The 15,596-nt window shown below is 41.0% G+C and overlaps 1 protein-coding gene across 3 annotated transcripts in view; it reads left to right on the plus strand.

The window, feature by feature from the left end:
- Window positions 1–15,596, plus strand: part of TTC27 (tetratricopeptide repeat domain 27) — a 191,180-nt gene that overhangs the window by 27,185 nt on the left and 148,399 nt on the right. For all 3 annotated transcript variants that reach the window (XM_021674421.2, XM_021674423.2, XM_021674422.2), the window contains exons 6-9: window positions 3,192–3,356; window positions 6,763–6,896; window positions 10,796–10,908; window positions 13,673–13,739. In XM_021674421.2, coding sequence (XP_021530096.2) covers window positions 3,192–3,356; window positions 6,763–6,896; window positions 10,796–10,908; window positions 13,673–13,739 — 479 coding nt within the window. The remainder of the gene's footprint in view (window positions 1–3,191; window positions 3,357–6,762; window positions 6,897–10,795; window positions 10,909–13,672; window positions 13,740–15,596) is intronic.

Here is a 15,596-nt window from a genome sequence, read left to right on the forward strand (position 1 = left end):
TTTTGTTAATCTTTTCAAAAAAACCAGCCCTGGATTCGTTGATTTTTTTTTGAAAGGTTTTTTTGTGTCCGTCTCCTTCAGTTCTACTCTGATCTTAGTTATTGTAAGGTCTGTTCTTGCCGAGTTTAAAGTGAAGAAACTGAGGCCAGCACAAGAAGATCTGATGCGAAGGAATTTATTCAGCCTCCCGGACGAGGTTCTGCAGTCTGACAGGAGGGACTGGAGAAGTCGCATGGACTCCTCTCAGACAGGGGGTTTTATAGGGAGTGAAACAGCTCAATTGGTTGTGGGAGAGCAGGTCTGCTTTTGGGTAAGTTACAAGCCTTTACCTAGGACTTGGCTTGTTGTTGGTTGGAATTACTCGGCTGCTATTGGTTGTTAGGACTTGGCTGCTATTGGTTGTTAAGACTCGGCTGCTATTGGTTATTAAGACTTGGCTGCTATTGGTTGTTAAGACGCTAGGGTTACCACACCTTGTTTGCATACTGGGCTCTTTTAAGGGAGGGTCAGGCTGTGTGAGCATGGGAGAAGGGAAAAAGCCTGAGCATGTCTGAGCTTGCCTGAGCTTGCCTGGGCTTGTCTGAGCTTTTGAAAAGAAGGGGGGCGGTCTGTGTCCATGCTCCCGGCAAGGCAACCAGCCTTATAGTTATTTCTTGTTTTTTGCTAGCTTTTGAATTTGCTTGCTTTTGCTTCCCTAGTTCTTTTAATTGTGATATTAGGTTGTCAATTTTAGATTTTTCCTGCTTTCTCTTGTGGGTATTTAGTGCTATAAATTTCCCTCTAAACACTGCTTTAGCTGTGTCCCAGAGATTCTGGTACATTGTGTCTTTGTTCTCATTGGTTTCAAAGAACTTATTTATTTCTGCCTTAATTTCATTATTTACTCAGTAGTCATTCAGGAGCAGGTTGTTCAGCTTCCATGTAGTTGTGTGGTTTTGAGTGAGTTTCTTAATCCCGAGTTCTAATTAGATTGCCCTCTGGTCTGAGAGACTGTTGTTATGATTTCCGTTCTTCTGCATTTGCTGAATATCCTGAAGAGTGTTTTCCAACCTGGTTTCATTCTCCCTGTCACTTTCAGGTACACCAATTAAACGTAGGTTTGGTCTTTTCACATAGTCCCGTATTTCTTGTAGGCTTTGTTCATTCCTTTTCATTCTTTTTTCTCTAATCTTGTCTTCACACTTTATTTCATTAAGTTGATCTTGAATCTCTGTTATTTTTTTTCTTCTGATTGATCGATTCGGCTATTGATACTTGTGTATGCTTCATGAAGTTCTTATGCTGTGTTTTTCAGCTCCATCAGGTCATTTATGTTCTCTAAACTGTTTATTCTAGTTAAGTATTTCTCTAACCTTATTTCACGGTTCTTAGCTTCCTTGCATTGGGTTAGAACATGCTCTTTTAGTTTGGAAGAGTTTGTTATTATCCACATTCTGAAGCCTGCTTCTGTCATTTTGTCAAACTCATTCTCTTTCTAGTTTTGTTCCCTTGCTGGTGAAGAGTTGTGAGAAGAGGAGAAGAGGTGTTCTGGTTTTTGGAATTTTCAGCCTTTTTGTGTTGGTTTTTCCTCATCTTTGTGGATTTATCTACCTTTTTATCTATGATGTTGGTGACCTTCAGATGGGGTTTCTGTGTGGATCACCTTTTTGTTGATGTTGATGCTATTCCTTTCTGTTTGTTAGATTTCCTTCCAGCAGGTCTGCTGGAATTTGCTAGAGGTCCACTCCAGACCCTGCTTGCCTGGGTATCACCAGCGGGGTCTGCATAACAGCAAAGATTGCTGCCTGTTCCTTCCTCTGGAAGCTTCATCCCAGAGGGGCACCTGCCAGATACCAGCTGGAGCTCTCCTGTGTGAGGTGTCTGTTGACTCCTGCTGGGAGGTGTCTCTCAGGAGGCACGGGGGTCAGGGACCCACTTGAGGAGGCAGTCTGTCTCTTAGCAGAGCTCAAGCACTGTGCTGGGAGATCTGCTGCTCTCTTCAGAGCTGGAAGGCAGGAATATTTAGTCTGCTAAAGCTGCACCCACAGCCACCCCTTCCCCCGGCTGCTCTGTCCCAGGGAGATGGGAGTTTGATCTATAAGCCCTGACTGGGGCTGCTGCCTCTCTTTTAAAGATGCCCTGCCCAGAGAGGAGGAATCTAGAGAGGCAGTCTGGCTACAGCGGCTTTGCTGAGCTGCAGTGGGCTCTGCCTAGTTCGAACTTCCCTGTGGCTTTGTTTATACTGTGAGGGGAAAATTACCTACTCAAGCCTCAGTAATGGTGAATGTGCCTCCCCCCAGCAAGCTCAAGCATCCCAGGTCAACTTCAGACTGCTGTGCTGGCAGTGAGAATTTCAAGCCAGTGGATCTTAGCTTGCTGGGCTCCATGGAGTGGGATCTGCTGAGCTGGACCACTTGGCTTCCTGGCTTCAGCCCCTTTCCAGTGAAGTGAATGGTTCTGTCTTGCTGGTGTTCCAGGTGCCACTGGGGTAGGAAAAGGAACTCCTGTAGCTAGCTTGGTATTTGCCCAAATGGCTGCCCAGTTTTGTGCTTGAAACTCAGGGCCCTGGTGGTGTAGGCACCAGAGGGAATCTCCTGGTCTGTGGGTTGCAAAGACTGTGGGAAAAGCGTAGTATCTAGGCCAGAATGCACAGTTCCTTAGAGCAGACTCCTTCATGGCTTCCCTCGGCTAGGGGAGGGAGTTCCCCTACCCCTTGGGCTTACCAGGTAAGCTGATGCCCCACCCTGCTTCTGCTCTCTCTTCGTGGGCTGCACCCACTGTGTGACCATTCCCAATGAGATGAGCCAGGTACCTCAGTTGGAAATGGAGAAATCATCATCTTTTGCGTTGATCGCTGAGAGCTGGAGGCCGAAGCTGTTGCTCTTCAGCCATCTTGCCAGCCACCCCCTACCATTTTTTTTTATGGCATGGTTAAGATAAACCCTCTGAGAAAGAGCAGGGTTATGAATCATATCTCCCAGGATTGTGTGGAAGAAAGGAGATAACGTACATAATGTCCTTAGCTCATGTCTGGAGCATGTAAGTGTTCAGAGAATGCTAGCTGGTAACTATTAGTGTTCCTGTGTTCCTCACGCCCTATGTTTAAAATTATTTAAGAACGGAGACTATGTATTATATCCTTTATATATTATAGACTCAATATTTTACACATTCTCACTGTAATTTTTAATGTTTTATCTTTTGTCTTGCAGTGATGAAACTACAGAATCTGTTTGTAGATGATTCAGGTCGATATTTGGCTATTCAGTTCCATCTGGAATGTGCATATGTGTTTTTATATTATTATGAGTACAGAAAAGCAAAAGATCAGTTGAATATTGCTAAGGACATCAGCCAATTACAAATTGATTTGACGGGTAAGACTTTTATTTTTTGTGGATAATTGATTTTATTTTTATGATAAAACTATATACATTGGCAGTTTGAATTGTGTGCTGGTATTTAATTTTCTATATTCTATTTGCTTTACAAAAATAAACTTTAAAGCTTTTATTTACAAATTTATAGTTTAGAATACATTTGAAATGATATATTGTCCTCACTCCTAGAGGTTCCCATTTATTGTGCTCATCTAGTTAAACGTGTTAGTAATAGTTAGCAGCCAGGCAGTATACAAATACACTTTTGAGCCTTTGGGGATGGGTGCATAGAAGCCTTTCCTGACCAAGTTTGGCCTCTCTGCATTGCCCTTTCTTGTAAATACCCACCTGTTGTTCCCATCTTGATTTTTTTTTTTTTTTTTTTTGAGTTGGAGTCTAGATCTGTCACCCAGGCTCAAAGCCATGGCATGATCTCGGCTCACTGCAACCTCGGCCTCCCAGGTTTGAGTGATTGAGTGATTCTCCTGCCTCAGCCTCTTGAATAGCTGAGATTGCAGGTGCCTGCCACCATACTTGGCTAAATTTTTTTTTATTTTTATTTTTAGTAGAGATGGGGTTTCACCATGCTGACCAGGCTAGGTTTGAACTCCTGACCTCAGGTGATCCGCCTGCCTCCATTCCAAAATGCTAGGATTACAGGCATGAGCCACCTCGCCCAGCTGCCTTTTTTTTTGAGGGTGGAGGGTGGGGGAAGGGAGTTTTGCTCTTGTTGCCCAGTTTGGTGTGCAATGGCATGACATTGGCTCACTGAAACCTCTGCCTCCTGGTTTCAAGCGATTCTCCTGCCTCAGCCTCCTGAGTAGCTGGGATTACAGATGCCTGCCACCATGCCCAGCTAATTTTTTTTTTTTTTTTTTTTTTTTGAGACGGAGTTTCGCTCTTGATACCCAGGCTGGAGCGCAATGGCGCGATCTCGGCTCACCGCAATCTCCGCCTCCCGGGTTCAGGCAATTCTCCTGCCTCAGCCTCCTGAGTAGCTGGGATTACAGGCACGCGCCACCGTGCCCAGCTAATTTTTTTGTATTTTTAGTAGAGACGGGTTTCACCATGCTGGCCGCCCTAGTCTTGAACTCCTGACCTCAGGTGATCCACCTGCCTTGGCCTCCTAAAGTGTTGGAATTATAGGCCTGAGCCATCATTCCTGGCCCATCTTGGATTTTTTTTTATATATATTATTTTGTGTGTGTTTTTTTTTTTTTTTGATACAAAGTCTTGCTCTCTCTCTCAGGCTGGAGTGCAGTGACGCGATCTCAGCTCACTGCAACCTCCGCCTCCTGGGTTCAAGCGATTCTCCTCCCTCAGTCTCCTGAGTAGCTAGGATTATAGATGTGTATCACCACACCTGGCTAATGTATTTTTAGTGGAGACGGAGTTTCACCATGTTGGCCAGGCTGGTCTCAAACCCCTGACCTCATGATCCCCCCACCTCGGCCTTCCAAAGTGCTGGAATTACAGGTGTGAGCCCCTGCACCTGACCATCATTTTGTATTCTTTACAAGCAAAAACTTTTGACTATTTTGTTTACTTGATGTTTCTTCAGTGCCTTAATTGATGTTTCTTCAATGCATTAGAACATTAGAACATATGGTAGGCACTCAATCAATGTGTGTGAACAGATGAATGAACTACAGAATTTCTCCTTAGACCTCTGTGTTTCTTCTGAATATCAGATAGGACGCATTGCTTTCTTTGTATGTATTGCTGTATCCCTAATGCCTCACAATATAATTTACGTTAAATATTGAGTAAATTAATGGAAATCAGATATCATCAATTGATCACACCATTTATACCTGTTAAACCTGGGTTGAACATTCCAGGATATGATTACCTGTTTTTAGGTGTTGAATTGATTGAACCTGTGCGTCCTCCCTAGGCTAGGCCTAGATTATCTCTAAGACCTGTTCTGAGCCCCCACATTCTGTGCTTCTTGTTGAACTAATTCTATCAGTAAAATCCTTGAGATATATTATGAATAAATGTGATTTTGTGGGCTGGTCTGGAATCTTAGCCAGCTTTTGTTACATTGTGTGTGTAGGGGTAAAGTTGTTTAATATCCAGCTTATAACCTTTGGAACAACGGCCATGTATGACTTGGAACAGCGGCCATGTATAAGCGGTCTGTATACAAAAATATATGTAATATAACTTGTGAGGTTAGTTTCAGAAGTTATGTTTTTAAATATTTTGATCCTTTGAGGCTTTTTTGGGACTATTAATGTCATAGTACTTAATTGTTGGTATATTTACTAGGTAGTTCTTCATACTTTGTTTTCCAAGTTAGGGGTGAAGAACTTAGAAATACAAATGTGACGTTCACAAATATGAGAATCAGGTTTCTTTTTTTTTTCCACTCATCTGTAGCCTTACTATAAAAAGTAAGCTGTGGCTGGGCGTGGTGGCTCACGCCTGTAATCCCAGCATTTTGGGAGGTGGAGGTGGGCAGATCACGAAGTCAGGAGATGGAGACCAAAATACAAAGATTAGCTGGGCGTGGTTGCGTGTGCCTGTAATCCCAGCTACTAGGACTCTGAGGCAGGAGAATCACTTGAACCAGGGAGTCAGAGGTTGCATTGAGCTGAGATTGTGCCGCTGCACTTCAGCCTGGTGACAGAGCAGGACTACATATCAAAAAAAGAAAAAGAAAAAAAGAGTAAGTTGTGTTGAACAATTTCAGTGGCTATCTTTAGCACAACATGTTTAAAAGGTTAATATATAACTTAGAGCCAGCTAGACTTATCACAGGATGAAATCCAGACTTCCTAGACTGGTCTCTGCAATCAAAGGTCTTTGTAATCTGACTCTGTCCAGAGAATGGATGTTGGAACTTTTCCTTCTTTTAAAGTGGTTTGAAACCAGCTATTCTGTAGCGAGTTATTTCAGAGACATAATGAAAAAATTTCGGTCTAACAGGAAGTTAGATAGTGTAATAAACAGTTGATTTAGAACCAGAAGACCCTGACTTTAAGCTCTGGTTTGGATGAGAAGACCTGTGATTGTGAACACATGACTGTATTCCTTAGAACCTTTGTTTTTGTCATCTGTGAAAAAGAGATAATAATAGTTCTACCTAAACACTCAAGGGGTGTGTGCGTGTGCGTGTGCGTGTGTGTGTGTGTGTGTTTTAAGAGTGGTGGTTTGATGCAAAAATTAATATGTGGAATCTAGTGACAGAAATCCTGGGTTTGAGTCCTGGCACCAGAGCTTATTGGCTTTCTAATTTTATAAGTCATTTAAAACCTGAGGCTGGGCCGCAGGATTTTCTTATGTGAAATGGAGAAAATACTTTTTAACTCTAAAGCACTCTGAAAATATTACTCTTCATAATTGTACAGTAGGTCTGATTGGGAAGTCAGTAGATATAATTTTATTGTTTTTTCAGGTGCTTTAGGAAAAAGAACACGGTTCCAGGAAAATTATGTGGCACAACTGATTCTAGATGTAAGAAGAGAAGGGGATGTCCTTTCAAATTGTGAATTCACTCCAGCACCCACTCCTCAGGAACATTTAACCAAGGCAAGTAGGATTATAAGTTATTAAATTCAATTAACACCTCAGTCTAACAATTTCAGTAGGTGAGTACCATAAAAACACTGAGTGGGTTGGGGAGATTCTTCATTTTATCCTTTCTTGAGCCTTTTCAGGGTGGCTGGGGCAGGGAGAACTGGTGTTTAAACCTTTTTTTTCCTGACCTGTATATAGAGATAAATAGTGCTTCTCTTCTATGATTCAATAACTATGAATTAATAATGCAGTTAGTTATGTATTACCCCTCTTGAAGAAATACAAAAGGCAGACTGGGTAGAGACCGATTTTTCTAGCTGCTATCATATTTGTCTCCTTATGCTTGTCTTCTCTGGCTATTTTTGAACATTCAGAGACTTGGAATCTCTTAGGCTTTTTCTAAATATATAAACAGATGATCAGAATTCCTTTTCACCAATTTTGTGATCTCCCTTTTGTTGCTCTGTCATTAGTGGGTGGTGGTTGCCTTAGTATTTTTATTTGACATGTCTAATGAATTCTTTTCTTTAGTTTGAATTATGACTCTTGGTCAGTTTACCTAATTATCGTCCACTCCAGCTGCTTCCATGAAGGCCTTTAGTATTTATGCATGTATTTTCTGGTCCCAGAAATCCCCAACTACTTTTTTTTTTTTTTTTTGAGATGGTGTCTCCCTCTGCCACCCAGGCTGGAGTGCAGTGGCCCAGTCTCAGCTCACTGCAACCTTGCCTCCTGGGTTCAAGCAATTCCCTTGCCTCAGCCTCCTGAATAGCTGGGACTATAGAAGCACGCCATCATGCCTGGCTAATTTTTATATTTTTAGTAGAGACGGGATTTTGCTGTTTTTGCCTGCCTGGTCTTGAACTCCTGAACTCAGTTGATCCACTTGCCTCGGCCTCCCAAAGTGCTGAGATTACAGGCATGAGCCACTATGCCCAGCCTGTCAACTACATTTTTTATTGTCCTTTGGTTGATTTTGCTGTCTTTAAAGCCTATGTCCTCATTTCAGAGCCTGTAAGCAAATTTACCTTGGGTATGCTAAACACTAAAATTTTCTTCTGTGCTAAGAATAATGCCAAGGGAAGGGACTAGAGATGGGTAAGAAGTGTGGCAGCAATTGTTAATCCTAGGGAAGGCCTTAGATGAGATATTGCCTATTCCTGGGACTGCTCCAAGTACCCTGTTGTTTCCTTTTGTGATAACTTTAGTGAAGAGCAGCTGTTGATTCTAAAAGGAGAATGAAGAAAGGAAGGGAGAGAGGCCAAAACTCAGGGAAAAGACTGTGCAGAGTGCACTCTATACCACCTGAAGTACATAGAGCCATGCCTGAACCAGTATGTGTACTGCTAGGGTTGATGCTGGTGAGGAAACTGTGCTCTCTCCCTCATTTCCTACTTATATGTACTAGACTCTCCTCCTTAAGCTTTTTGATATCACCTAAGCCTCTCTCTAAGCCTTAGATTAGCTGTCATAAGCTGGATTTTTAGGCCATAACACAGCATCTATGGAAAGATATTTAATTGTACAATCCAAGCACTTTATTCAGTAATCTATTATTATTATTATTATTATTATTATTTGAGTCAGAGTCTTACTCTTTTTGCTTAGGCTGGAGTGTAGTGGCACAATCTCGGCCCACTGCAACCTTCGCCTCATAGTTTTAGAGCTATTCGCCTGCCTCAGCCTCCCAAGTAGCTGGGATTACAGGCATGCACTACCATGCTCAGCCAATTTTTATATTTTTAGTAGAGACGGGGTTTCACTATGCTGGCCAGGCTGGTCTCGAACTCCTGACTTCAAGTGATCTGCCCGCCTTGGTCTCTCAAAATGCTGGAATTACAGGCATGAGCCACCACGCTTGGCCTGTTTGTTGTTTTTTATTTATTTTTATTTATTATTATTTTTAATTTATTGTTGAGACAGAGTCTCACTCTGTCACCCAGGCTGGAGTGCAGTGGCACGCTCTCACTCACTGCAACCTCCGCCTCCCAGATTCAAGAGATTCTTCTGCCTCAGCCTCCCAAGTATCTGGGATTACACGCTAAATTATGTATTTTTTTTAGTAGATATGGAATTTTATCACCTTGGCCAGGCTGGTCTCAGACTCCTGACCTCAAGTGATCTGCCCACCTTGACCTCCCAAAGTGCTGGGATTACAGGCGTGAGCCACCATGACCAGTGTGTTTGTTGTTTTTTAATGTGGAGTTCTCCTAGAGAAAATTATCTCTCAATGATTGGCTTGGCATGGTCATGTCTGTAATACCACCACTTTGGGAGGCTGAGGTGTGTAGATCCTTGAGGTCAGGAGTTTGATACTAGCCTGACCAACATGGTGAAACCCTGTCTCTACTAAAAATACAAAATTAGCTAGGCATCATGGCATGTGCCTATACTCCCAGCTACCTGGGAGGCTGAGGGAGGAGAATCACTTGAACTTGGAAGGTAGAGGTTGCAGTGAGCTATCGCACCATTGCACTGCAGCCTGGGCAACAAGAGCGAAACTCCCATTTCTAAAAAAAGTAAAAAAATTATCTCCTGGTGATAAATAGGATAGGATGACTATTATGAGAAATATATGAAAATGATGTACAATTTAATACAGAATTTAATCTTTTTTTGCTTGCTTGTTTTGTTTTTCTTTCTTTCCTTTTTTCTTTTTCTTTTTTTTTTTTTTTTTTTTTTTGAGACGGAGTTTCGCTCTTGATACCCAGGCTGGAGCGCAATGGCGCGATCTCGGCTCACCGCAATCTCCGCCTCCTGGGTTCAGGCAATTCTCCTGCCTCAGCCTCCTGAGTAGCTGGGATTACAGGCACGCGCCACCGTGCCCAGCTAATTTTTTGTATTAGTAGAGACGGGGTTTCACCATGTTGACCAGGATGGTCTCGATCTCTTGCCCTCGTGATCCACCCGCCTCGGCCTCCCAAAGTGCTGGGATTAAACATGTAGCACATGTTACAGGATTAATATGGTTAACATTTCACATGTGACTATTAGAAAATTCTTCAGAATTATTTTATTTTATTTATTTTTATTTTTTGAGATGGAGTCTTGCTCTATCACCCAGGCTGGAGTGTAGTGGTGCAATCTTGGCTCACTGCAACCTTGCCTCCCAGTTTCAAGTGATTCTCCTGTCTCAGCCTCCCTGGTAGGTGAGACTACAGACATGTGCCACCAGGCTGGGCTAATTTTTATATTTTTAGTAGAGGTGGGGTTTCACCATATTGGTCAGACTGGTCTTGAACTCCTGACCTCATGATCCGCTCACCTTGGCCTCCCAAAGTGTTGGGATTACAGGCATGAGCCACTGTGCCTGGCCTCTTTTATTTTATTTTAAAATTTTTACCTATTTATCTATTTAAAGACCAGGTTATGAGACTGGCTAAATTTTGTATTTTTGGTAGAGATGGTGTTTCACCATGTTGCCCAGGCTGGTCTCGAACTTCTAGGCTCAAGCCAGCCACTTGCCTCAGCCTCCCAAATCCAGTTTTAAATCCTGATGCTGTCACATATGTTGTATGTGATCTTGGATGAGCTTTAAGTATCTGATTCTTTGTTTTTTCATCAGTAAATGGGGATAGAAATGCCTATTGTCTATGATTATTGTGAGGATGGATGAATTTGAAAATTGTCAAATTATCTGCAGAGGGGTTTTTCTGTACTTGGCTCAGTCAACAATAGCTGTTAATCCCTATTATTGTCATTGTTAGTGTATTCTTGAGGTATAGATGGTACATCTTCCATTTCTGCAAGGTAAATTGTTTCCAAATATGTGTTTCACAAGAAACAGCCTATTGGCCATATGTAAACAAGGTCAGTTAACTTTATCCTCTCTAGCAATTTATTACATGCCATTCTTTTAAATGAATAAAATTTAATATTTGATCTAAGAATTTTCTTTTGTATTCCACTAGAATCTTGAGCTCAATGATGACACCGTTCTGAATGAGATAAAGTTAGCAGATTGTGAACAGTTTCAGATGCCCGATCTGTGTGCTGAAGAGCTCGCTATCATCCTTGGAATCTGGTAAGTTGATGACTGACTTGGCTACTTTGAACACCTTGCATATTGATTCTCTTATCTGTGGAGAACCTTCATTCAAGGAGGTTCAAGAGTTCTGGATGAACAAGTAATTTTGTAGTGCCTATGAAGAAGATTCGAGAGAAAATACTTGGAGAGCCAATTAAAGGGTTAGAGATTACGAATCTCCTGTGAGTTGGTATATGTATTCTTCTGTTTCCTTTATAAGCACAATTTCTTTGGTTAGTGTTAGCTAAGAATAGATTCTTTTTTTTTTTTGAGACAGAGTCTCGCTCTGTCGCCTAGGCTGGAGTGCAGTGGTGCGATCTTCACTCACTGTAACCTCCACCTCTCAGGTTCAAGCAATTCTCCTGCTCAGCCTCCTGAGTAGCTGGGACTACAGGTGCGCACCACGACGCCTAGCTAATTTTTGTATTTTTAGTAGAGATAGGGTTTCACCATGTTGTCCAGGATGCTCTCGATCTCTTGACCTCGTGATCTGCCCTTCTCGGCCTCCCAAAGTGCTGGGATTACAGGCATGAGCCACCTGTCTAGCCTGAGGAGGTGAATTCTTATAGATTGTAGATTGGCACAACAGTGGGGTTAGCTTCAGGCTCCTTCCCTACACTCTTGCTGTTCACTGGCCTCCTGCTTGAGTTGGATTTTTACCTGAAGGCCAAGCGCTGGAACTTGCCCCACTTCTCTTATATCTCATTCTACTTAACTGCTTGTATCCATTCATGTGTGTGTGTCTTGTATGTGTTTTAAATAAAATTGTTTCATACTTCTTTCCTCCTCCATTCATTGATTGTTTTTTCTTTTCCAACAATAAAAATTGGTTTATTTAAAAATTCTTACATAAACATTTTATGGTCGTTATAAAATCCTTAAATTCTATTGAAAATTGTAAGGACATGTTACTATTTTATAAGGCAGTGTTTTCTTTTTATTCTTAATATATGGAATATTTATACACATAGGCTAAAAAAATTTGTTAATATGGGGAATATTTAGAATTATATTCCATATATATTATATGTCCATAAATATTCCATATATTATAATTATATGTGGAATATTTACCATATTCCATATATTAAAATATTTAATATTCCATATGTAATATACAAGAGAATTTATGTAATATATAAATGTAAGTTATGTAGTATAATAATAAAATGAACTCTGGTGAACGCACCACCCAATTTAAGAACTAGAAGATGACAAATAGCATTAGCCCGGCCTGTGTGCTTCCTCTGCATATCATCCTTCTGCCTCTCCTCAAAAGATAACTGTTATCCTGAATCTCATGTTTGTCATTTTCTTGCCTTTAAAAAATTTTTTTTAATTTCATGTTTTGTATGCTTATAAGTCAGTTGCTTCAATTTGCTTGTTTTTGAACTTTATAAAAGTGATATCTTATAATAAATATATACTCCTCTGTGATTTGCTTGTTTTCTCTCATTATTGTAGTCCTGTGATTCATGTTGTTATATGTAGCTGCAATTTACTTTGCAGTATAGCATTCTGTTGGTTGAATATACCACAATTTGTCATTTTCCTTTTGGACATTTGGATTGTTTCCAGATTTTTTCTATTATACACAATATTACTATGGATATTTATGTATCTCATTCTTGATATATCTGTTCAAGAATTCCTCCGGGCTCTATATCTAGGATGGAAGTACTGAGTTGAGAATATATCAGTGTTCAAAAAGATAGTGCCAAATTGTTTTCTAAAATGAATACCAGTTATATACTTGATCCTGGATCAGCAAGATCTAAGAATGTCTATTGTTCTGATTCCTTTACAGCTGTTATACAAATATTTTCATTTTTTTGCATGAGTTTAATAATAAAACTTGATGTCATAATAATTCTTTTCATTTTCTTTGTAAGTGACACATATCGAATTTCTTTTTGCCTGGGAGGATAAATTATGTTGGCTGCACAGTGGCACATGCCTGTAATCCCAACACTTTGGGAGGCTGAGGCAGGCAATCACTTGAGCCCAGGAGTTCAAGACCAGCCTGGGCAACATAGTGAAACTCCATCTCTACAAAAAATACAAAAATTAGCTGGAAATGGTGGCATACACCTGTAGTCCCAGTTACTCAGGAGGCTGAGCTGGGAGGATTCCTTGAACTTAGGAGGTGGAGGTTGCAATGAGCCAAGATGGTGCCACTGCACTCCAGCCTGGGTGACAGAGTGAGCTCTGTCTAAAAAAAAAAGAAAAAGATAAATTATGTTGACATTTAGTACACCAACCACATTTTATTTGCCAGCATTTTATTTTATTTTTTTTTTTTTGACAGTTTAGCTCTCGTTGCCCAGACTGGAGTTCAATGGCATGATCTGGGTTCACTGCAACCTCCGCCTCCCAGGGTTAAGCGATTCTCCTGCCTCAGCATCCAAAGTAGCTCAGATCACAGGCATACGCCACCACACCCAACTAATTTTCTTGTATTTTTAGTAGACACGGGGTTTCTCCATGTTGGTCAGGTTGATCTTGAACTCCTGACCTCAGGTGATCTGCCCGCCTCGGCCTCCCAAAGTGTTGGGATTACAGGTGTGAGCCACCGCACCCGGCCGAGCGTTTTATTTTTGTACTTATCTTTGACAAACTCTACATTTATATATAATACCATAATTAAATATCTGCTTTCAAATATGTAAAATATAGCAGTTTACTTTGCTTTTTAAAAATTATATTTCATTAGCTACAACATACATCTTATAATTAACTTACCTTTTTTCTTAATTTAAAGCACGAATTTTCAAAAGAATAACCCAGTGCATAAATTAACTGAAGAGGAGCTTCTGGCATTTACATCAGTGAGTTATGTCTTATTCTCTTACATTTCATTTTTTTCCTTGTAAATTATTTCCTCTGGTATGGTCTTGCCTTAGATTGCTTATGTTGAAACACTGCCACCTAAGGAAATAAAGGGGAGAAAAATCTTATCGGTTTAGTTTCTAAGTCATGTGTATCTTGCTGCTGATAGAGTCTACAACTCTTATGCCTAAAACTGAGGGCTATGCCTACATGTGGTCATCGTGAAAAAGAGAGCTGGGAGCAGGACCAGGAGACCTTGGGTTAGAGAGGTGTCAGGAGCATGGTGTGCTCATCAGTATTCAACAGTATAGAGCAGTCAGGAAAGAAATTTGGACAGAGAAGAGACCATTGGAGTGGATAATTAGGAGTGCATTGCTTACTTCTAGGACAGTTTCAGTGGACTATCTGGACAGTTACCTCATTACAGAGAATTCAGGGGGAATATGGTGTAAGGAAATAAAGTTAATAGATAGAGACCACAGTTGGAGAAGAATGGCAGTGAAAAGGAAAGATGAAGTAATAGATATTTGAGGATTTTAGATCAAGAAGGGCTTTTAAGAAGAGAAAAGTCACAGACGAAGGGGTCAGTCAGTATTTTGCCTTTATGGATAAAGGAAGATACATATGTTCTTTAATGAATACAAGCTGCTTAAGATACATCATTTTTTCAAAGGCATTTTTATTATCCCAGTTGGGAATCCAGTTAGAATTCTGATGTTTTCTTCCTTTGTTATTTTTCAGATAAGGCAAAAGAAAATACTTTTACTGGGTAGAAAGAAAATCTAGATTGTGGCTGGGTGAGGTGGCTCATGCCTGTAATCCCAGCACTTTGGGAGGCCAAGGTGGGTAAATCACTTGAGGTCAGGAGTTTGGACCAGCCTGGCCAACATGGTGAAACCCTGTCTTTACCAAAAATACAAAAATTAGCTGGGTGTGGTGGCATGTGCCTGTAACCTCAGCTACTCTGGAGGCTGAGAAGAACTGCCTCAACCCTGAAGGTGGAGGTTGCAGTGAGCCACCACTGCACTTCAGCCTGGGTGACAGAAAGCGAGACTCCGCCTCAAAAACAAACAAAACAAAACAAAACAGCTAGCTTATTTTGTACTGTAACATGAATTTTTCACATTACTATTTCCTACACACCCTCTTGGAACTGGTTAGGTGTTAGTCGTTTGAGTCCTCTGGTTGTGTGTTTTATTCTCCCACTTCAGTATTCTCAGAAATCTTTGGTGTGTATCATCATATTATGTATGTTGTAGATAACTGTGGAAATGCTCCTCATTATTCATTGCATGTGCTATCAAGGAATTGGCAAAGTGTTAAACATTTTAAAGGGCATATGAAAGCATGGACTTTTCATTTATTCATTTAGCTAATATATATCTATTAAATAATATATATGGGCATTGTACCAGTCATTGGGGGATATAGCAGAGTAAACAAAGCCTTGTCTCTTCTGGAGTTTACATCAAATACAGAATAGACAAAGAGAGAACCAGCTATTTCACAGAAGTGCTGAGGAGAAATATAAAGCAGGTTAAGAAACTAAGAATGGGCTGGGCGTGGTGGCTCACGCCTGTAATCCCAGCACTTTGGGAGGCCGAGGCGGGCGGATCACGAGGTCAAGAGATCGAGAGCATCCTGGCCAACATGGTGAAACCCCGTCTCTACTAAAAGTACAAAAAATTAGCCGGGCGTGGTGGTGTGTGCCTGTAGTCCCAGCTACTCGGGAGGCTGAGACAGGAGAATTGCTTGAAATCAGAAAACGGAAGTTGCAGTGAACTGGGATTGCGCCACTACACACCAGCCTGGCGATAGAGCGAGACTGTGTCTCAAAAAAAAAAAAAAAGAAACTA

The sequence above is a fragment of the Aotus nancymaae genome, unplaced genomic scaffold (genome assembly GCF_030222135.1).
Source record: "Aotus nancymaae isolate 86718 unplaced genomic scaffold, 86718_ANA_hifiasm-v0.15.2.pri h1tg000057l, whole genome shotgun sequence".
Lineage (NCBI taxonomy): Eukaryota > Metazoa > Chordata > Mammalia > Primates > Aotidae > Aotus > Aotus nancymaae.